We start from the raw sequence: 23,219 nt of genomic DNA on the forward strand, positions 1-23,219 counted from the left end.
CCCAAAGGAGAAGGAATGTTTTGCTTTTAATATAAGCATTCGTCATCAGGAACACAGAAGGAGAACAGAAGGGAGAAGCGAGGTGAATAGCATAGCTTTATTATGGCAGTTTATTATCTCTGATTTTCACATGTAATTTAGGAAAGACTTCAGGAATTACTCATTGAAAAGCAACTTGGAGAAAGTCTTCATACTTCACAGCAATTGCTCTTATGCTTGTTTAATGCATTGTAACTCCTCTGATATAGGAAGCCTTCTGATCCATCTTGGGCTGAAAGAGCACATGATGTGGCATCACTGCTGCTGTTGCTCTGGATTTGTGATTTTGCTTTTTCTGGGGCTTTAGGGTTTAACCTTTCTCTTTTTTTTTCTGGACAAAAACAGTTTCTTTTTCTTCCGTGGTGTCAGTGAACCTTTTATTTAGAGTTCTGACATTTTTTTTTCTTCTCACACGTGCACGTGTCAGTATTTTAAAATGTCAGTGAACACATATGAAGACAAAGGTCAGAACCATTGTCCCAGCATGATTTTTTTTTTCCTTTAAGATTTGTCATAGGGGTACTAAAGCATAGAGCTGTTTTGTCACCTTTCTATAATTGACTGTATTGCTGAACATTGAGAAAGTGCTTGAGTTGCAGGTGAAGAACAAATTATAACAGAACGTTTTCATGTCTCAGAGCTAGTCTACGAAACAGCATTATGAAGGAGACAATCTTACAGAAGTGTGTTCATTTGTTGTTGTTGTTTGTTTTTTTTTTTTTTTTTTTTCTAATAATCTCCAGTGGGCAGAGTTCCCTTGTGACTGTATCCTGCATGTTCAATTTACTAATACTTTGAGGAAAGTAGAGCAATTTCTTTGTTGGGCGCCGGGCCGGGAGTTTTTACCTTGCTACTCATGATGTCTCAGCTTATACATTGTAGTGCATTTTCATTTTACCTGGCTGAGCTGCTTAACACAGTTACTGATCACAACACAATTTTTTTCCTACTTAGCTCAGCTGTGAACATGGGTTTTCTGGTTATAAGTTGCTAGCAGGCCAATATGTGTGAGAAAGCTGTATGTTTTCTTGCAATACTTCTTCATAGGTGTAGTCTTATTCTCTGTTTTCAATACAGAAAAATGGCTACAGCTGCAAATAGTGCACTCAGACTACCGAGCAGAAGTTCCCAAAGGTCATTGAGCAGTGCTTTTTAAGAAAAATATGCTCCAGAAGTCATTTTCTTTCAGTGACAGAACTCCTGCTCTGCGTTATCTGTCCCCTCAAGACATAATGTAAAAGCAACACTGCAGAGCACAGCAGTATTGTGCATGTTAGGAGGGAGAAAAGCAGGAGTTTATAGTATGAGATTCTCAGTAAGTAATGCATGTGGGCAGACAAATTCCCTCAAAACAGCTTTTATTTCAGTGGTGTGGAGGATATGTGGCTTTTGTGGTGAACAAGACTCAGTTGCAGCTTTCATTCTAGGCTAATCTACGTATTCTGTTCTCTTGGTGTGTGTTTTCCAAGTCTCTGATGTTTTTATGTTTAGCTTTTCAAGACATTCAAGCTACGTTACTCTGTGGAAGAATTATGTGTTATTTTGAGAGCCTTTAGGTTTTAATGAACACTTATTTAGGCTGAAGATGGGGGTGGTGGGGAGCAAAGCTTCTGATGAAGGGTGTTTCCCAGCACATTTACTTCACTTCAAGGAAGCCAGTGTCACTTTTATCTATAAAATGCATCCTAACATATGGTAACACAAACAAGGATACCCAAATTGTATTACTTTCTTCATCTTAGCACCATTTTCACTGGAATAAAAAATCTTTTTTTCCCTTTTCTTTTAGTATGCTTTCTCTTCTGATTTTAAAATGTAAATTAAAGATCAAAGTGACCGTTCCCAATTCAAGCACACACATGGTGTGCTCCCATACTGTTCTGTGAAATACCTTATTTGTGCACTCATGTTATCTTTGTCTCAGCAACAGCAAAACTTTGATTTTAAGTATTGTATTACTCAAAACAACATGGGAGAAAGTCTGACATTCAGTCCTCCTTATTTGTTAGTTCTCTCTTAACCCCTACAGCTTAGAATAAATCTCAGTCTCTTGAAATAAGGAATTCTAGTTACATTGTTTTGCTGAAACTAAAACATTCTAAATTGCTGGAGCTGGGCCTTTGTGCTTGGATGTTGAGTTAACAGGTTTTAAACATGGCAGCTCCCTATGGCGTGTTCATGTCTTTGATACTTGAAACTTCGTTACTAATTGGAAGTGTCTCATGTTGGAAGTCTCCACCAAAATTTTCCTTGCGCTGTTTTGTTCTTGGCTGTATGCTTATTGTAGTTAAATATATTGCCAATAAATATTTTTGCTTAGTTTTGCTAGAAATGTGTAGAAATTTACATACTCTCCATTGGTAGCCTCGTTACTGTGAACAGTATCTGTTTTGAGAGTACTTGATTTCTGATGTGTATTTTCTTGTCTTTTTCTTCTCATAGAAAGCGATTTCTTCTCCAACTGTGTCACGCCTTACAGATACATCAAAATTCACGGGTTCTCACAAAGAGAGGTTTGATCCCAGTGGGAAAGGAAAAGGCAAAGCTGGCCGAGAAGATCTGGTTGATACTTCAGGATATGTATCTGGCTATAAGCATGCAGGCACATATGATCATAAAGTACAAGGAAGCAAGTAAGGCTTGAAGGTTTAAAATACAGGGGGAGAAAGGGAAAGAGAGAATATATTTTTAAGAATGACATAGATGAGTCCCACGTGTTTCAGTTATTGTGAATGCTAAGACTATGTGTTCAAGAAGTTTTTTTCAGAAACTGGAACTGATTTTAACATCTGCTGAGCAACTTGCAGCATAGCACCACTTCATTACATTCCTTATGTGTATATTGGCAAAAGAAAACGTACCAGTACAAAAAGGACATCATTTTGTTGAGCTCTTTAGACGAAAAGAAAAAAGCAATGTCAAGAGCTGTTATGCCACACTTTGTCAATCTGAGCAAAAAATAAAAAATAAATAAATAAAAAAATTCAAACATTCCTAAATATCCAGTTGCTCTGAGGTTGTAGAAGAGAACCCTCTGAAAAAAGGTTCTTTCATAGCAGCATTTCTGAAAAGTATGCCATTACTTAGGCAGTTTGATTTCACTACTGTTCTGGGGCTTTTAAAAAAATGTCTTTTATGGGATCTGGCACTTTCCTTAAAAGATTCAACAGTGTATTATTGTGGAGTAAGTTGTTGTATTATATAAGGCGCTAATCTGTAAATTTCATACACCATTTATGAAAAATGAAAAGAAAAAAAAAAAGGAAAAACATATTTTTGTGACAATACAGGTTCTGATGTATTTATGTCAGCAGAAGGAGAGGCAAATACCAACCCTTACTGTCCTCGTGTCTGTTCTTTCTGCATTGTTATTGTGTTTACTGTAGTGCGTTTCTGACTGGCTGGATTTAGATGGAGCTAATGTACTAACGTGGTGGGTGAGGAACAAGATCTTGCTAAGAAAGTCTTCTAGGTCTTTTTGTAGTCTGTTCTCAAATTTGAACTAATTATGCTTTAAAACCTTGAATATGACTAAACACTGCCAATCAGATTGCTATTAAGTGAATGTTGTGCACATGCATTGGCATATATCCCCTTTAAGCTCTAACACATGCAATGGAAGTTTATGGCCTTTTGTATTAAGGAAATATATAATATTAATATCCACATAATTAATTATAATGAATTGTAATTAATCACACAGAAAAATATACCGTTATACCCAGGCTACGTGTTCTGTTAGTTTTGTCTGAAGCCAAAGGATTTGTTTCTCTGTGCTGCCTTACTTGGGAGTGATTTTATTGATGGGAATAGCTTTATATTTCTATGGAAAAAACAATTGCATACATTTAAGGTACAGGCAGCTGGGTGTGACCTGCCTCTGGCTCAGATTGCCAAAACGAGCTAACAGGAATAAAAATCACTCTTCTTCTTCTTCTCCTTTTTCTTTTCTTTTTTTTTTTTTTGTCTTTGTATATGTGTGCATACATATTACTGGTTAAACAAGAGAGAAAAGGCCAGTTCAATTTTCTGTGAGAGCTGAACAAGTACTCTGACGTATTGCTCTGTCTGTAAAATTATAAAAGATATATTTTGGAGTATTTAAAAACACCTTCTAGTAGTTTTGCTTTGCTTGTTTTCAAAAAGATGCACTGATTTTAATGTTTAGACTGTGGATAAAGGCTGATAAGTTTACAGTTTTTCTCCTACTCTGATCAGCATGCCTTTCAGAGTTATAAGCTGTATACTCTGATCTGTGTCATCATATTTCTTGCAGGTCACAATCTGTATTTGGCCTATATACAGAAAGCGCACTGGTTTTCAGTCCCTAACTGTTCATGTTTTGTTTTTTTGACATTTGGCCTTTCTTGTAATTCAGCCTCCAATGACCCTTTGAACCCATGCATCAGCCTGAACGCAAACAGCAATGTGCAAATACAAGGACTTCCTCATGAACTTGAAGATTTTTTGTTTGTTTATAATTTGTTTTGTTTTTTGTTTTGAGGAGGGAAGGAAGTTTGCCGAAGACTCAGCACATGCTATTGTAAGGATTTGAATATCTTTTTCCCATGATTGACTCTGCTTATCTGGGAAGATTTTTGACATATCTAAGGATGCTCAGGATGAGAAGCTTTTTGAAGTCTTGACTAACTTAGTGCTCTTGAAGAAAAGTTTCAGTGGAGTGAAGGAGCACACGCTCCTTTGTTGCACTGCTTACCTGTCACACTCCGAAAAAGAAAATAACACATTGTTATACAAGCAACGATTAAATTTTTCCAGCATGGCAGTAGACTGGCTAACTGCAGAGAACCCTCTTTGTGATACAGCATTCATGCCTGTGCACCTCAGGAACACCCTGGGATAGGCCTGTAGATTTTTTGTAAGTAAAGAGGCTAAGTCTGTAACTCTTGACAAATCCTCAGCTAAGTTACAGGCACGATCAATGCCCCTGTTCTTCCTGTTGATTCGGAGACTTAACTTATTGGTAGCTGAAAAGATCTGGACCCTGCTTGAATCAAAGGTGAGGTCTGGTCTATTGCAGAGCTCTTCCAACACGTTTTTGATCTTGCTGTTTGTTGCTAGCTAGCTGTCATGACAGGAATAGTAGGTGATACCTAACCTAAGGTGCACAAGTGATAGGCTTTCTGAAGTACACAAATGCAGATACCAAAATGTTACTGCAGAAGGAGGAATGACAGGTTAGAAAAGTTTTACAGACTTGCTAGGTTTTAAATTGCTAGTCCATGGCATGAGCAAAATAGGCACACTCGTAAGATGTAGAAGGCATGCAAAAGAATTGGGAGTGGGGACAGATACAAGCTGGCACTTGAAATGGAACAAAACTGCATACTTGGAAGAGGCTGATGGAACTAGCCAGAAGTCTGCTAGAGCTTAACTTTATATTACAGTATGAAATTCCTGCAAGAACAAAACACTTTGGATGGACCTGATGCAAATTTGTGCAATATATACAGTGATATATTAAGTTTTGGATCAGGACCTGAAAAGGTGCTTCAGATAGCATATGGTATTCTATTTTGAAGGACACACTTTTTCTTCTTCACTGCAGATGGATAGCTTTAAATCTCTATCAAATCCATGAAAAGAAATTTGATATGACAGCGAAGAAAGGAAGTTGTGGCTGGAAAAGTAGTAATCAGTAAACATTTTCCTCTCTACACTTGATACAGAAGACGCAGGCTATGAATGAAAGCATAAAACCATAGAATCATAGATGCATTATATATATCTGTGTATTAGAACTTCAGCCACCCATTTATGCTCTTACTTTCTCACTAATTTTGGTGGGTAGTGAAAAGCCTAAATAATAGTTTGAATGTTAGCCATGCTTGTTAATGTTCCAGGCCTATTTGGAAATGAAGCCAAGTGTGTATTTTATTTGTTCATTGACTCTTCCCTGCACTGTTAGGACAGCAAGCACAGCTTGTAATTCAGAGATTATGGGAAAGGAGAGGTCAAGAGGTGCAGTAGAGCATGCTCATCATCCTGTGCACCACTGTTCTAGACTACCTAAATGACATGCCTGAAGTAAGGACGTGTACTTAATAAGGTTTGCACTCATCTCCTTTTTTTGGTCATCTAAATTCATTCCTTCAGACTTTCCAGTCTGATTTTCAGCAGCCCATCTGCAGTGCTCTTCTACGTGATATCATCTATAAAACCCTACTATTCTTAATAATTTTGCTTTCAGTACTGCTGAACATTCTTTTGAGATAAACATGATCAAAAAGTTCAGGCAGCTTTTCGTGATAACTGTATTTAAGAACAAACTCAAATTATACCGTTTCTTTAAAATTAAAGCCTTAGATACTATAATAGTTCGCAATCTTAATAAGACTACCTATACCAGATTGAGAACAACAAATTCAAATCCTGACTGAGGCAAAAGAGTAATATTATGGGAAATCTTAAGTAAAATGCGCAGAAGAATTTTTTTAATTATTATTATTAGCTCTTGTTTGCTAATTCCTCTACTCATTCTTTGTGCTTTAGTTACTTGTTGAGAGTTTTCCAACAGTCATACCTGTATGGAAAATCAGAAACAAGAATTACTGTCCTTCATATGTCTATCAAAGCTATCACAGTATTATTACTGAAAGGCAGACATTGAGTTATATGTTGTTTCAACAGTCCAGTGTGAACATTTCTGATTAATTGTAACAAAGTACTTGGAAGACCAAAGGAAATGCGGAACATTGGCCACTTTCTTACTTTAGGAAAGTGAAAGGGTAATTTCCAAACTACTGATGTGTCACACCTTGTTCTTCATTAACATAGAGGTTATCCTTCAAAGATATTTTTGATTAAAGTATGATATTTTTAATGTATTTTACTGATATTACCTCAATCAAAATTTCCTCTGATAACTTTTTGGAATCATGAAGTTCATGTATTATTTATTTCAGTCATGTTTTCCCTCTGTTGGCTCAATTAATACCATTTTTATAGCAGATGGAATTCATTGATAATCCAGAACTAGAGTATATGACTAGTTAAGAGTTTGGCTTGCAAGTGAGAGGTATCAAGAGAGTCCTTGTGTATCCTTCTCCAAACCTTCAAAGTTGTAGTTAAGAAAGTTTTTTTTCTTAAGCCTTGTCATAGTTACAAAATAAACTTCAATTATTTGTGTCTGCATGTGTGATAAGTATCAGCTGTTTGGAATATAAACTAGCTTTACAGAAATTGCATGTATTCTGGGGGCATGCGCCTGTCATCTGTGAGTAAGAATTCTCTGTTAGCACTGGCCAAGAAACAAACCATTTACTCTCATGATAGATAAAATGTAATGTGTTGCACCTAGTACATATCCTTTAAACTGACTGTTAGCCTTGTGTGTGCACTTAAATAACTACAGCTTTGTGTACATTGTTTGTAGTGTGGATATTACGTTCTTTCTTTGTCTGTTAGTTGATGGTAGGTAATGTAATACATGAGACTTGTACAAGTTTGTGTGCACACATACTTTCTAGATTCAGATAAATAATTAAACTGTGTAGGCACTGTCCTAAACCTTAAATCTTAAAGGGCCAAGCTCTAATCCTGCAACTGGAGCTATTCAGGGCCAGTTGGAAATGCTACCATTCTATCTCCATAGCATGAAAGGAGGGATCTAGGAGTGTTTTTATGTTTTAACACGTACAACTACTCCCTTTCTATTTCTGGAGGAAAGTGTTCTTCAGTAAATCTGACATAGACTTGTTGTGACAAGAAGAGTTCTTCCCTTGTTAGGAAGTAGGAAAGAGCCAGGGATAAATCAGTAGCTCCTCTGAGTGCTCCGAGGAGATCACTTAAAATTATGCCCTCTGTATTTTTCTTTAACCCAACTTTGAGAAGTAAGTTGACACTCATTATGTATGTGCAAAGTTTTTTGTCGTCAGTTGAATAAGTACATCGTGGTGTACTGGAGCAGGAGATGGACTCTGACTTACAGTGTTTGTAGACTCGAGCCTTGCGTAAACCTTTAGAAAATGAAGTACCTGAAACATGGCAGATTTCAAACTTGTGTGAAATTCTTAGTCAGGAGTGGTACATGATTCATGGGTGTGTACCTCCTATATTTGGAGTTTTGCCCATAAAATAGCATTTGGACATTGAGAGTCTAATTTTGTGCACCCAAGTGCCCATTTGGCTAACTAGATATAAGCTGGAAATGATAGACTGAGCTGTTCCTTTTAAGTCTTCAGAGTCCTAAACCTAGTGCCAGACCATTCATTGCATTCATGCTTGCTTGTTTAACTCAAAAATAATGTTTCAAAAGATTTCTCAGCTACGATGCTTCAGGAGGCTAACGAATATTGCAGGTAGATCCTCCAGATCTTTACTGTCTAATCAATTTATATTTTCAGGAACAAATAACTGTTATGTACTTGGGGGTTTATTTTTTGTGTGTGTGTGTGTTTTAGTATATCACCTGAGCTGTATTTCTTCAAAATCCACATAGAAATGATGGGATTCAAAACAAGTTTAAGATGTAACTGTTTATAGTTCTTGGAAAATGTTTCAATTTAGTTGTTTCATTCCAAATAATTGATTGCCCACTGTAGGCAGATTTTGGCAAGAGCAAACTTGATAATAAATAAATAATAATTAAAAAAAAAAACAACACAACAAGCATATTTACTGAGTATTTTTGACAGATTTACAAATAACGTACTGGTAGTCCAAAATTATTTAGAAGTAACAATAATCTTGCTTTGTAGTCATACTCACACACGTGTATTTGCATTATTTTGGGACGGATGAGTGTCTAGAGTACAGAGGAGGCTTTTTGGCTTGTTGGTTTTGGATTATTATTATTATTATTTTTAATATATCTACAAATTGACACTGGAGAGCCCAACTTGCTAACGTGACCTGGAAAGATAATAAGTACCTTCCACATTCCATTGTGGGTAAAGCATCCAATGACTTAGTTTTCAAAAATATTTTTAAAGCATCTCTTTTTATGAGTTAGTGTACAGCATATGGTGCTTGCAAAAAGCATTTGTAAAGCTCTGAGGTAATTCATGTAATGGCAACTTCAACTTGACTTCATTCAAGATTTTTTATTACACATTGTTCAGGACAGGTCACAGACTTGAATAAAGTTGCATTCAAGTTAATTTAAAATAAAGCCCTAAAACTGTACTCACACTTCATCCTCTTTACATTTTACTCTGGATGCTGTAGATGATAAATGCAAAAAAAAAAAAAAAAAAGAAAAGAAAAAGAAAGGAAGAGCAGCAATCTATGTGGTAATATTCACCCACAGTGATGAATTACTTTAAGCTCCAGCTTATGTTGGATGCTTTTCTGCATGCTTGCGTTTGATCAAATGTTATTTTTAAACAAAGAAATTAAATAATGTGAAATAATGCAGCCTGTGCTGTGTTCAGTAGAGTAATATTAATGCAAGTGAAATGCTGAATATCTGTAACATTTATCCTAAATACATACTAGCTCTTTATAAAGGCTTTGTGTAAGGGCAGTTATCCCATAAACTGTAGGTAAATCTGTTGGCAGACTACTTGTTAGCACTGTAGTGCATGAAATGACAAGGTCATCAACAAAAACAAGTTACAGGATGCAGCAGAGATGTGTCTGTGTTTATATTTGTGCTGAGTTCAGAATATATAACTTTTGGCAAATTACTACATCAGGGAAGATGCTTTTAATGCAAAGGAATTTGTCTTTCTGTGAAGCAGAGAAATAGTTGATGTTGGGTAAGTATGTAGGCCACTCTGAACGTACTGCCTCCTTTTTGTTTCCATGGAAACTACAACAGGTACAAGGAGCTCAGTAACACTATTTGGTAAATTCTCAGCTATGAGGCATTTATTTTTCAGCATAGTCACCACCATTAGCTATGCATTTTTACCAGCCATGCACAAGAGCCTGCATGCAGTGCTTGTAAAGTTCTGTGCCAGCAGTGGCAATCCACTGAAACACAGCTGCTACTGCCTCACTGTTCTCACATCCATTCTTTGATTTCCATGTTCGCTCAGCAAGCATCAATGAATGCCAGTGGTTGCCATCTTTTCTGCAGGGAGGAATTCAGTGACACACCTTTGCTTCATCCACACTTCCATGCCAGACGCTATTTTGTCAGACTGCCCCTCTGCTGCATCTGTTGCACAGAAGCAAAATGGAATGGAGTGTTGGTGGGAATGTGCAGCTTCTACTGCCATACCACCAACAACCACCTCTGATATCGTGGGCCCACGCACTAAAATAGGAGGCATTACTTTCAGAGCACCCCTCATATGTTAATGTTTATTCTTTGCACGGTTTTATGTATCAGATTTAAATATTGCAAGAGGAACATATTTATACAGAATTATATTTTTGGAATCTCTGGGGTTGGTTTTCTTCAGTCATTAACCATTTATTAATCTATCCACATCATGCTTTATTCCTTTGCTAGATTATTTATCTGTCCGTGCTATCCCGATTTTTTTTTTCTTCTTATTTTTGTTTAGGTGGTTTGATAATTTATTTGCACAAATTTGAATGTGCATGCCATTAGGATCTGACTGTAAAGCAAAGAGGCAAAACAGTTTCATCTTTGCTTACCCGGTGCACTTATTAAAACCTAATTGTTAAATAATTGAGGTAGATCTGGACATAGTTTTCCATGGAGTACTGTCCAGCATGATAAAAGCCTTCAGTGAATTCTACTATTTCTTGCTCTTGTTTTGATTTCTTTTTCATCTTGGTCTAAAAAGAACCCAAACAAAACAGAACAGAAGAGCCTAGGAAGCTGCTACCTGCAGTATTTGCAACATTTGACATTTGTAATATTAGCTGTCAGCTGTACTGCCTACTTTGTTCTCTGTGGAATTTTTAACATGGTAAAAACTTTGCAAGATTATTTAATCTTGCAAGATTATTTAATCTTGCAAGCTTACTTTTTTCTCCCTAATACGTCGAGAAATCTTTTTGTGGTTATTGCACATGAACAATTTGAGCAAAGCGTGTCTTGATCTTACCTGCAATGGCTAAACATATCCTAAGCAGAGACTTTTAACCATATTGTAAAGGGGTCCAGGCACTGTCTGGTGCAAAGCACACTAGGCAAAATCTTACCACCACTGCAGTCACTGCGAGAATTCTGACATTAGCCAAAATAGAACCACCATTGTAACGGGGTTAATATGCTTAATAAGCATGATGAGAAGTTTCGTGGGATCACAACATTGATTCCCTCTTTCCATATCTTTGTTTCTGTTAATTTAAAATCACTACTACTCGATCTTTAAAAGAAATAAACTTGAAGGGGGATCATATACTACTAGTTTGTACTAATTTTTTTTTTTTTTTTCAGGAAAGGGAAACAAATTATATATATATATATGCAATATATTTTTACACTGTTTATTAATTTTAGGAAGTATTAAATGTATCACTTTATCAGTGTGAGTGTCATAGTAATGACAATGCTATGGATGTTTTAAACGTTCCAGAGTTGTCTCATTAAATTCTAAGAAAGTATTAACAAAGGAAAATCTATTTTGTCTCCAATGTTACTATCAAAGTTTTTGGGAAAAAAGTTGAAGTACAGCAATTTGAATAGCACTGTAAAAGCTTGGCTTGGGAAGTTGTAGTGAAATCCATACTGTAAACACCGTTTTTTAAAGCAGGAGTTCTCGTAAAGTATGTTACTGCTGTTGACTGACTGTTTAAATTTGTGTCTTTAGTTGGTAAAGTGATCAATAAATGTGTTACTACATCGTTTTCTGGTTTTCTTGAAGTAAATTATGCTTGCTGTTAAACTTTGTTGCAACAGTTATTTTACAGTGTAGATGTTAAGCAAATTGCTAATGAATGTATAAATTAAAAATATATATTCATGAACAGCTAGTTCTCTGACTATTAGCAGATTTTTGGGGGTTTTTTTGTACCACTTCTTTTCCTAGTTTTAGTAATAAAGCTAGTCATTGGCATTGTGGCTAAAGAGGAACAAGAGCCTGCCTGCTGTGCTCGTAAAGATTTGCACTAGCAGAGGCGATCCACTTGTTGCTGTTGCCACTGCTATATCACACCACTCATTGCCTCACTGTGCTAACATCCACTGCCTGGTTTTCATGAACGTTTGGCAATTTTTTCTGCGTGGAGGAAGTCAGTCTCACATTTTTGCTTCATACGCTTTTCCATGTCATACATCTTTTGTTGGACTGCATCTCTGCTACCATCTGCAGCATGGCAAAAAAATATACAGTGTCATCAGGAAGGTTCAGCTTCTACTGCCGTATCACAAACATCCACATCTGATTTAGTGGACCCACATAATAAAATAGAGACTTTTGGAGTAGCCCTAATAAATGGAAATAAAACAAAGGCAGCTATTTAGGTAGTAAGGGATAAACTAGTACAAGAAAACTGAAGGATAATGGGCTTGTTGCTGGTCTGTACACTTGTGGAGCCGTGCCCTTGATCTAGCTGTACTGTCTTAGTAAATTCAGTTCCTGACTGAGGCAACTCTGTTCTGTGTACATACATGCATATTGATGTGTAATTGCCAAAAGCTGGCACAGATCACAGAGGTGCTTGTGCTGCCAGCAACTAAGTGAGTTACATGTAAATTAGCAGCTGCAGTACTGGTTGCAGATGTAAAATCATATTGCCAGTTTGCATGGATTCACACAAATCTAGATCAACCTAAATGGTGGCCACTTGCTACATTAAAAATATATTTAAAAAAAAAAAAAAAAGTTTACATCTGTACATCTTTATTTTATTACCATCATAACGTGAAAACTTAATTGCACTCATAAGTAACAAAATAATCCATATTGTGCCATCATAACTTCTTATTTAGAGAAAATATCAATCCCAAAAAGACACTAATTAGGGTAACTTTTCATCATAGCTTTTCATCTGGTCTGGATAAAGTCAGCAGCAAACAAGTAGTTCCTAATCTTGTCTATAGGTAGTTTATTGCCTACGGTAATGTAGATTATTTAGGGACACAAGAATCAAAAAGCACGCAAAAGCTGAATTGATTAGGAGCACAAAGAATTATGTTTTCTTATACTACTTGATAGTAATGTAGGCCTGCATAACTGTTGGATTAGAGTTAGTCTTCAGAAGTGTCCACCTTTTTAGTTATTCTGGATGCATCAACCTGAAGAGAATAGAAAGAACTTTTGCTTCCTGTAGAAAATCTAGACTCATCTTCCCCCTGAATGGAGATATAAAAGGGAATATCATGCATTTGTGGAGAAGCATATAGTTTCAGACTGAAAAGTAGCCTTTTCCTTCATTGTACAGCGTTTGAAACAAGTTTCATTGTGGAAGACACAATCCAGACCTTTCAGGATCAGCTAATAAATGAGGAAATGTGCAACAATTTTATGTAGTTCTTCACTTCTACTTACGAATGAAGGGGAAATTTTTGTTTGTTTGTTTACTTTTGTTTTCTTTTTTTCAGAAAGGTCATTGTGGAACTCCTTGTTTTCTCCTTCCCCTCTGTTTTTAGTTCATGGCCAACTAGAAGTACAAAGTCTTTGAGGGCCTATTCATTCTCGTTTAAAACTAGAAGGAAAATACAAAGTAAGGCAGACTTGAATCATTATTAGTCATGGAAGATGAGCTGACAGGGAAGGAGAACGGTCTGGCTGAACAGAGACATTTGGCTGGAACTTGGGAACAAAAAGAAAGTTTATCATCTTTGGAAGAGGGAGCAAATAACTTATGAGGATTACAAGTATGTAGTGATGCTGTGGAGGGAGAAAATTAGGCCAAAGCCCAGTTGAACTGAACTTGGCCACTAAGGTGAAATACAACAATAATTTTTTCTATAAATAAATCAACAGTAAGAGGAGGGCAAAGGAGAATCTCCATCCCTTGTTGGACATGGAGGGGAACTCGGTGACCAAGGATCAGGATAAGGCTGAGGTACTTAATGTCTTCTTTGCCTCAGTTTTAGTAAGAGTAGTTACTCCCTGGGAACACAGCCCCCTGCTCTGGCAGATAGGGATGGAGAACAGAGCAGGCTCTGCATAATCCATGATGAGATGGTTTTGGACGTTCTCGGAAAGCTGGACACTCACAAGTTCATGGAATCTGATGGTTTGTACCCTAGAATACTGAGGGAGTTGGCAGATGTGGTTGCCAAGCCACTCTTCATCATCCTTCAGCAGTCCTGGCTAACTGGGGATGTCCTGGGGACTGACAGATGTGACACCCATCTTCAAAAAGGGCCAGAAAGATGATTCTGGTACCTACAGACCTGTCAGTTTCACCTCGGTGCCAGGGAAAGTCATGGAATGGATAATCTTGGGAGACGTTATATAGATCAATTAAAAGTCAACCAGGAGATCAGGCCCAGTCAGCATGGGTTCATGAATGGTAGATCCTGATTGACAAACCTGATTTCATTCTATGACAACATGATCCGCCTACTCAATGAAGGTAAGGCTATCAGTGTGGTCTACCTGGGCTTCAGTAAAGCCTTTGACACTGTCCCCCACAGCATCTTCACAGATGACCTGGCTGCCCACGGTTTGGATGGGCATACACTCCACTGGGTGAAACACTGGCTGAATGGCTGGGCCCGAAGAGTTGTGGTCAATGGGGTTAAATCCAATTGGTGGCCAATTGGTGGCCAGTCACAAGTGGAATCTCCCAGGGCTTGGTATTAGGACCACTGCTATTCAACATTTTTATTAATGATCTCGATGAGGGGATTGAGTGCACCCTTCAGTAAGTTTACAGATGACACCAAGTTGGAAGGGAGTGTTGATTTGCCAGAGGGGAGAAAGGTACTACAGAGGGACGTGGATAGGCTGGAACAATGGGCCAAATCGTATGATTTTCAAAAGGGCCAAGTGTCAGGTCCTGCATTTTCCTCACAACAACCCCAGGCAACCGTAGGCCTGGGGAGGAGTGGCTGGAAAGCTGCCTGACACCAAAGGGACCTTGGCGTGCTGATGGACAGTGGGCTGAATACGAGCCAGCAGTGTGCCCAGATGGCCAAGAAGGCCAATGGCATCCTGGCTTGGATCAGGAATGGTGCGGTGAGCAGCACCAGGGAAGTCATCCTGCCCCTGGACTCGGCACTGGTGAGGCCTCACCTCGAGTACTGGGTTCGGTTTTGGGCACGTCAGTACAGAAAGGACACTGAGGTGCTGGAGCAGGTCCAAAGGAGGGCAACAAGTGGCTCTGGGCAACCTGTTCTAGTGGTTGCCAAGCCCTGCACACAGAATTAAAACTAGATGATCATTGTGGTCCTTTTCAATCCATGCCGTTCTATGATTCTAACGCTTATGAAGGGCTTGGAGAATATGCCTTATGAGGAGCAACTAAAGGAACTGGGGCTGTTCAGTCCAGGGAAGAGGAGGCTGAGGGAAGACGTTATTGCTCTCTTCCAATATCTGAAATGTGGTTGCAGTGAGAGAGGGGTTGGTCTCTTCCCACTACTGACAGGTTACAGGATGAGGGGAAATGGCCTCAAGTTGCACCAGGGGAGATTTAGATTGGATATCAGAAAAATCTTCTTTACAGAAAGGGTTGTTAAGCACTGGAATAGGCTCCCCAGGGAGGTGGTTGAGTCACATCCCTGGATGTGTTCAAAACCATTTTGATGTGGTGCTCAGGGGCATAATTTAGCAGTGGGTTATTAGAGTTAAGGTAGTATGTTTAGGTTGTGGTTGGACTTGATCTTGAAGGTCTTATAAACACTTAAAAATGGCAAAATCATATTTTTATTTTTAAAACTGATGGTCCATGAGTTGAAGTGATTGTTTTGCAAAGAAAAATTGATGTCTTTTCACATGATAAAAGTGATTGTTGTTGGTGGGTAAGGATTTATTATATCATTGGCTGCTTTCCCCCCCCTGCTTTTTGGTGCTTAGCTCTTGTACATGGCTCTTGTACAGGTGAGTGGCCAAGCTCCTGAAATGCTTTCAGTCACTCAGACATAGAACATGCTCTCCTCATCACAGCACTAAGCTGCTGGAGTTCAGGAAGAATCTGGACAACGCTTTCAGTAATGTGGTCTGATTTTTGGATGGTCCTGTGTGAAGCCAGAAGTTGGACTTGTTGATCCTTATGGGTCCCTTCCACCCTGGGGTATTCTATGATTCTATGAGTAGAAAGTCACTTTTGGAATCAGTGGCTGTATCTTTACCTTATTTCACACTGAAAAATCTGAAAATTGGATCTTCAGATCTAAAATCCTTTTGTAGCCTATGAAGTCTCAAAACTTATGAATTATGATAATTCACTGTGTAGAATTATAGAATCATAAAATTATAGAGTCCTTAGAGTTGGAAGGGACCTCTAAAGGTCATCTAGTCCAAATCCCTTGCAATGAAATAAGACATCCACAGCTAGACCATGTTGCTCAGAGCCTAATCCAGTGCCTCACCACCCTCACTGTAAAAGACTTTTTCCTTTTATCTAACCTAAATCTACCCTATTTTGATTTGAAACCATTTTCCCTGGTCCCATCACGACAGACAGTTCTAAAGTCTGTCCTCTTCTTTCCTGTATTTTCCCTTTAGATACTGAAAAGCCACTATCAGTTCATTTTGGAGCCTTCCCTTTTCTAGGATGAACAGCCCCTGTCCTCAAACGGGAGGTGTTCCTCTGGATGCACTCCAACAGGTCCATGCTACTCATGTCCTGAGAACTCCAGTGATAGGACAAGGGGAATGGTTTTAAACTGAGACAGGGGAGGTTTAGGTTGGATATGAGGAGGAAGTTTTTCCCCCAGAGGGTGGTGAGGCACTGGAACAGGTTGCCCAAGGAGGCTGTGGATGCCCCATCCCTGCAGGCATTCAAGGCCAGGCTGGATGTGGCTCTGGGCAGCCTGGTCTGCTGGTTGGTGACCTGCACACAGCAGGGGTTGGAACTGGGTGAGCATGGAGCTCCTTTTCAACCCAGGCCATTCTGTGATTCTATGATTCACAGAATGCTCAGAATTCACAGATTCCATACTGATGTTATCTTTTCTCTGCTTTTTCTATCTTCTTTTTCTCTATTCTTTTTTACTTTGTCACTTCCTTTTCTCCTTTTCATGCTTCTCTCTCTCTCTCTTTGATGTAACTTTTGACTGGATTCAAGGCTGGGAATCTATTTCCTCTTCTTTTTGTCTCTCTTTTTACAGTCCCTGACTCCTTTCTGGTACATAAGGGTAGTATCCTTACAGGTGTTGAATATTGCTACAGGTTTTGTGAAGCTGTTTTCTGTTGTAATTCTGTTGAGTTTTAAATTGCTTTGAGATTTGCCAGCATATTACCTTTTGTAATTCTGTTCATAATATTGTTGCAAGTTTTGCCAAGCCACCATCGATTGTAATTCTACTGAGTTTTAAGTCAACGTGTGATTTGTTTTAACCTCTTGAGCAATTGTTTCTTTTGGTTTCCACACATAAACATAATCAACATAAAAGGTTGATGTCAGCCAGCCCACACAGTGGGGACAGGATAGTGGTCACTCACTGTCATCTGGTACTTCAGCTGCTGTAACCTCCAGGTCACTAATTCATATCTTCAGAGCCTCTGCTGATGCTACCATCTGCATTGTGAAGAAGAAAAAATTCTGAGGCTGACTGCTGTGAATTCTTTGTTCACTGTTGTTGTTCCCAGGAACAAGACTCAATGGGAGCAGTCAATGCCACATAACTGAACTGTATTAGGACACCAGTAGCTGGATGGACGTAAAGATATCCAAATACTATGGAATCTGCTGTTGAAAACAGCTGTCAGAGGTCAAGTTGGAGAGTAGACGTAATATGCAGCACTGTACTGTTGCCATAGCCATGTGTTACGTGCAGTTGATTACAATATCTTGGTATCTTAGAAGCAACATTTATCAACTGTTCTGAAATTGAACAGAACAAATTTTGTTTTGTTTATAACTATCAGTAATCTACACACAAGGTAACAGCCGCTGATGTTGTTCTTGAAACAGTTTTTGTATGTTATAGACCATTAGGGGCTTTTTTTTTTCCCCCACAGAAAGAATACTGTGCTCTATTTTTCTGGCAGTGTAATTTCTATGGTTTTGTAATTTCTCCAATAGATGGCAGTAGTTACTTATTGGCTGATAAATGAACACTGTATTACAATATACAAACACAAAGCAGTCATGACCAAATATACCAAATATGTATATACATGGGCTTAACAAATAATTCATACATATTTTTGTATGTTTCACGTCATTTGTTTTCTATATTTGAACATAAAATTCTTTCTGAATATTTTCCTTTTGAGCCTTTTTTTTTTTTCTTTTTTTTTTTTTCCACAGAATTGTGACATTATAAAACCAAGAAAAGAGGGTGACCCGAGGTTAATGACAAATTTGCCTGAAGGTAGGCTGCTGGAAGTACCTATATTGCAGATACCTTAACTGTCTGACATTAGCTGATGAAGAATCTGTTGAATTTTATGACAGGGAATTAGCAGAAGTGAGTATGTGACACCAAGTCTTCTTTTATCATTAAACATGAAAAGCTCAGATGAAACTTCATCTTCAAGCACTCATAAAGCTTCTGTGATTCTACCCTCCAAGCTGAAAAGTGGACTCAAAAGGAAAGATTTTTGACTATAGCACTTCTTATAGATGAAATTTGGAGGCTATACTGCAGTTTCTTGGCTTCATAGATATACTATACTAACTACAGTTATTTTGCTCTCAGTTTACTTTTTACATCAGCACACCTCTCTACAGCTCCTGAGATCAATTTGTGTATTTTTGGATGGGAGAGCAGTACCAAACTGTCATTGAGCTGTATAAGCATTTGTCTGAGGTCTTTTATGCAGTTATGGCTAATCATAAAGACTTCACAAACCTAAGCTATGCCTGTGATGTTTCACCTGCTGAATAAAGTGTTGTCATGCTTAATATACTGGGGTGCTTGAAGTAGAGCATTTTTTCACCAGAATGATATGTGTTAGTTTAATGCAGTTTTATAAGCAAGCACCATGATTGGTGTGCAGATGGAGGAATGTATAGGATGATTTCCTGCGTTGCAGAAATAAAAGTGAGTTCTGACTTTGCTAAATTAGTGCTCTTTGGATGAAAATTACCATGGTCTGCTATTGCTGTGAAAAGCTGAATGTTGTCTTGCTAACTTGGTAGTCTCATTAACACAAACATAGGATTGGCTGGCATAATGAATCTCAGAAGCCCAGAGATATGGAGAACCAAAAGACACTGAAAAACACTGAAGATCAACCTCAAACATAGGTATGGTTCAAAATCTAGTAATGAGAAATTGATACAAAAGAATATAGCTTTAGTATTTGTGAATGAGGAGATTTAAATAACTTAATGTCAGCCCTTCCTTGTTTCATGAATTCAAAGCGAGTTTCCAACCACCCTGGCTGTTACTGAGTTTTCTTGCATGCTACTTGTTATCACTTACCTACTTCTATTTCTCTAAGTGCATATAAACACGTGAACTTACTGTGTTCCACTATGTGCCCCCTGTCACGGTGTTTTATCTCCTCGCTTCTGCCTGCTGGACTCTATTCTCTGAAAAGGACGACATCCAGGTGACTGTTTGAAAGAAACATGCAAGTGATTACTTTGAGTGAAAAAACATGCATGGCTCTCTGCTTTTCCTTACTACATTGTCATTATGTGGCTTCACAATATCTGCGGGGAGAGCCAGGATGGCAGTGGTCATTCTGTACTCTCCATTGACTGGGCAACCTGCTTTTACTGTGAGGTTTCATGTCACACCTTTTGGGCCACGGATTCTCCTTTTGTATCATCACCATGTGTTCAAAGACTCCAAATAATAAGGAATCCTCTAAGGAATACAAGTACTGTGTAACAAAGTACTCTTTAACAAAGTGTCTCTGTAATATATCTTCTTTCAGTGTTTCAGTGTTTCAGATGTGCCACTATACAAGTCTTGTTCTTTGTTTCTCCTTACTGCAGATGGGTTTTCTACACAAATATTGAACAACAACATAGCATTTTCTGCTTGTGATCTTTGGAGGATAGCATAAAAAGCCTACACATCTGTACAGTTGATAGCCTTCTTTGATTTAGAGAATGTCAGTTATGTAAATCCATTTGAGGTTATCAACACGTAGAAATAACAAACAGCACTTGTATCTAAGGGCTTTCCTGCTGTTCTTGGATAGAGACACTTATGACAGTCTTAATGTTTGAGCTTCTTGTATGACAAATTAATTAGTAATTACCAGGGCAATAAAACAACCACTGTCACATGTTTGTTTGCCTTGAGGTAGTCCTCACACATGTGAGGCAATACATACCACTACAGGACAAATTAAGCACATTGTTCTAAGACAGTGGATTTTGATATCCTACAGTTCTGCTGTGATGTCACTGCTGTCTTTCAGCCCACTGGCAAGTAGTATTTGAGTCCATGGCTACTGCTCTCTTTTGCAGGTAACCCTAATTCACAAGTTACTCGCCGCTTTGTTTGCATTTGCTACAACATCCTGTCCTCATCACAATTTACTCCAAACCACCTAGATTTACTTTGGAAGAGAAACGGGATAATAATCATGTAAGCATGACAGAAGCAAGGTTGGGTTACTGGTGGGCAACGTCTTGCAGTAAGTTGTATTTGGAAAAGATAAAGGTAAATATAACAGGGTAGGCCAAATAGCTTTGACTCCTGACCAGAGGTCAGCTCTCCCATCTTATAGGTCCTTTCCAACCTTGTGATTCCATGATTCTATGATTCTATAATTCTATGACTTGCTGCAATAACTAACTGATTTGAAAGTTTAAGGAAAAAGTTAACTCTCCACATTCTAGTCTTCTTGTCCGTGTAGAATTTGGTCTAAAAATTTTCTGGTTAGGGGTTAGGTCCTCATTTTAAGTGTTAACAGTGTATAGAAAACTTCAGCTTGGATGAATGTAAACTATGGAAACTAATTCAAATGCTATTTTAAAATAAACCCACTGATCAAATAAAGCATTCAAAATGTGTCATATTTGCTTGGTTGGAGATTGAATAATTAGCCTTTGTCTGTGACCACAGCCAAATTACAAAATCAGATTCAGATAAGGTTTAGGATTCAAGATCTGTGTTCTGTTTAGTGAAGGCGGAACTTTTCTCTGCATTGTTTTGTTAGCTGAGATGCATGCACCCAGTGGCACATTATATGTGATGGCAGAGTTGATGATTACGAGTACCTGATGAGATGCTTTCTGCCTGGGATAGAGAGAGTTCTTTTGTTGGTACATCTTGGGGCGTCTTGACCCAGTCTCCTCATTTCAGAAGGTGAGGCATCTTGCAGACACAACCTGGAAGAGCTTCCTTTACTTGTGAATGGACAGATCTTACATGTTTCATCAGGACCTCACAACATTTAATACTGAATCATAGGTCAAGTTTATGAAATGCTTCAGGTGTAGAATAAGGAAGATATATTGGAATTTCATAAGGAGAGAGATGATGTTTCCCATTTGCTGTACTTCACGTATGCATCAATGCTAGCAGCAGTGCCTCTGTCCTTTTCAGTTCTTTTTTTTTATATTTTAGCTGAATTCCATGCCAAGTCAGAGTTTCTTCTTTCTACTGCACCTCTGGATTGAGGATGGTCGATGCAGTGCAAATGCTGACTAATGGTTAAATCTTTGTAATTATTCTTAATCACTTGGTTCATGAAATGAAAGACTCAATCACTACATGAAGTAAGAGAAACACCAAATCAAGGTATTAAGGCTCACTTAAGAGTTTCTTGGCAGCTGCAGTGTCACCAGAATGTTAGCAGGAATAAGCCTCAGCTTATCTCATCCTGATATGTCAAAAATTACAAATACATATTCTAGGGAAGAACACTTAGGCATTTGGATGGAATCTGTTTCACACGTGTGTAACACAGTGTTGCACAGCAGCAAGGTAGGGTGAAATAGAAGGTGGACATTCAGAGAGTACCATAACAAACCTGGATTTAATTGACAGCTATAGAGGATTCAAAAGTCCTTTGCAAATGCAAGCGCATTGCTTTGCAACAATAAAAATTCAGGAGAACGTGAATCAGATCCAGAGACACAAATAAGAACAAAACCCATATCCTAAGGGCCAGAAAAGTCTGTGGTCCTGACAGAATGTGGTCTGGTCACTTCCTTCTGTGATATCATCATAAGGAGTAACATAGGCCTAACTTTTTAACAACTAAAAGGGATAGAAGGACTTGTGAAAGAGCTTCCACTTAATAACTGTTCTTAATATTGGAATCTGCAGAGGTAAGAAACCCATGCTACTCTGTAAGCTGACCAAAATTTTGTGTGACATCAAAAGCAAAGCATGAATAGGTACTTGCAGATTGATCCTGAGTCAGAATACAGGCACAGGTGAGAACAACACCAGCAATAGAATGAGCTACAGCTGAGGTGTGTACAAACACTATAGAGTCCATTTCTTTCTGCTGGAAGGGTGGTCATGGTAACTGCACAAAGGCACAAGGAGGGTTCTCTCTGCAAGTCCCATATTTTTGATCCTTTTTGTCCTGAAAGACAAGGAAAATAGGCTATCAAGTTGCAAGGGAATAGAGAAGAAAATAGAGTAAAGATTCACAACTGTGAAATAAATCGCAGTTGCTGGAATACAAGAGAGGACATTAACAGAATTAAGTACTGCAGGCAAGGTTGATAAAACAACAGCATTAACTACACAGAGATCTTGGACAAACTGGAAGATACTGTTTCCTGGTTTCTTAACAGGTAAAAAGAGAGTATTTACAACAGCTGTGAGTATAAATAATACCTTGCTGCAAAAGGGGATAAATGACTGATTGGACACCATACTCAATCTGCTTTGAAATTGGGTTCTGAAGAACGTACAACAGAGTTTTAGATAATAATAATTTTACCACCACATGTGAATACTCCCCACTACTTTATGATCAAAATGACCAACATCTTATCATTCATAATTTTTATGCTGATCCCATCTGAACTTATTTGTCTAAGGATTTTACATTGTACTCATTATGGAGCATGTGAGCTAGTATAATGTTCTGGAAAAGACAGAATTCCTTGTATTCCATGGACTGATTGTGTGCGAAACATTATTTAGTTAAAATGAGAGCTAAAAATCCACCCTTGGTGCAGGAATTCTATAAGAATGTTTGCTTATCAGTAACTTGAAAAGTTCATCCTTCTTGTTTTTCTTTTCCCTTTAAAAAAATCACTCCGTGTCAGTTCTGAGTACTTTTGTGTTACAAAAATACTGGTTA

General features: G+C 38.1%; 1 protein-coding gene across 5 annotated transcripts in view; it reads left to right on the forward strand.

The window, feature by feature from the left end:
* LOC122178588 (tubulin polymerization promoting protein) overlaps positions 1 to 20,969 on the forward strand; it is a 66,351-nt gene extending 45,382 nt beyond the window's left edge. The window contains exons 4-6 of one of the 5 annotated variants that reach the window (XR_006178390.1): positions 2,482 to 2,672; positions 18,295 to 19,236; positions 20,416 to 20,969. Coding sequence is in view for 4 of the 5 variants with exons in the window: in XM_042868832.1 (XP_042724766.1) it covers positions 2,482 to 2,672; positions 4,316 to 4,370 (246 nt within the window). In the remaining variant the exon portion in view is untranslated. Of the gene's footprint in view, positions 1 to 2,481; positions 2,673 to 4,315; positions 9,392 to 18,294 lie in introns of those variants that run through there. The other 4 variants (XM_042868834.1, XM_042868835.1, XM_042868833.1 and 1 more) reach the window with 4 other exon arrangements.
* Positions 20,970 to 23,219: the final 2,250 nt, after the last annotated feature.

This window comes from Lagopus leucura, unplaced genomic scaffold (assembly GCF_019238085.1).
Source record: "Lagopus leucura isolate 7727_CA_CO unplaced genomic scaffold, USGS_WTPT01 Super-Scaffold_100002, whole genome shotgun sequence".
NCBI lineage: Eukaryota > Metazoa > Chordata > Aves > Galliformes > Phasianidae > Lagopus > Lagopus leucura.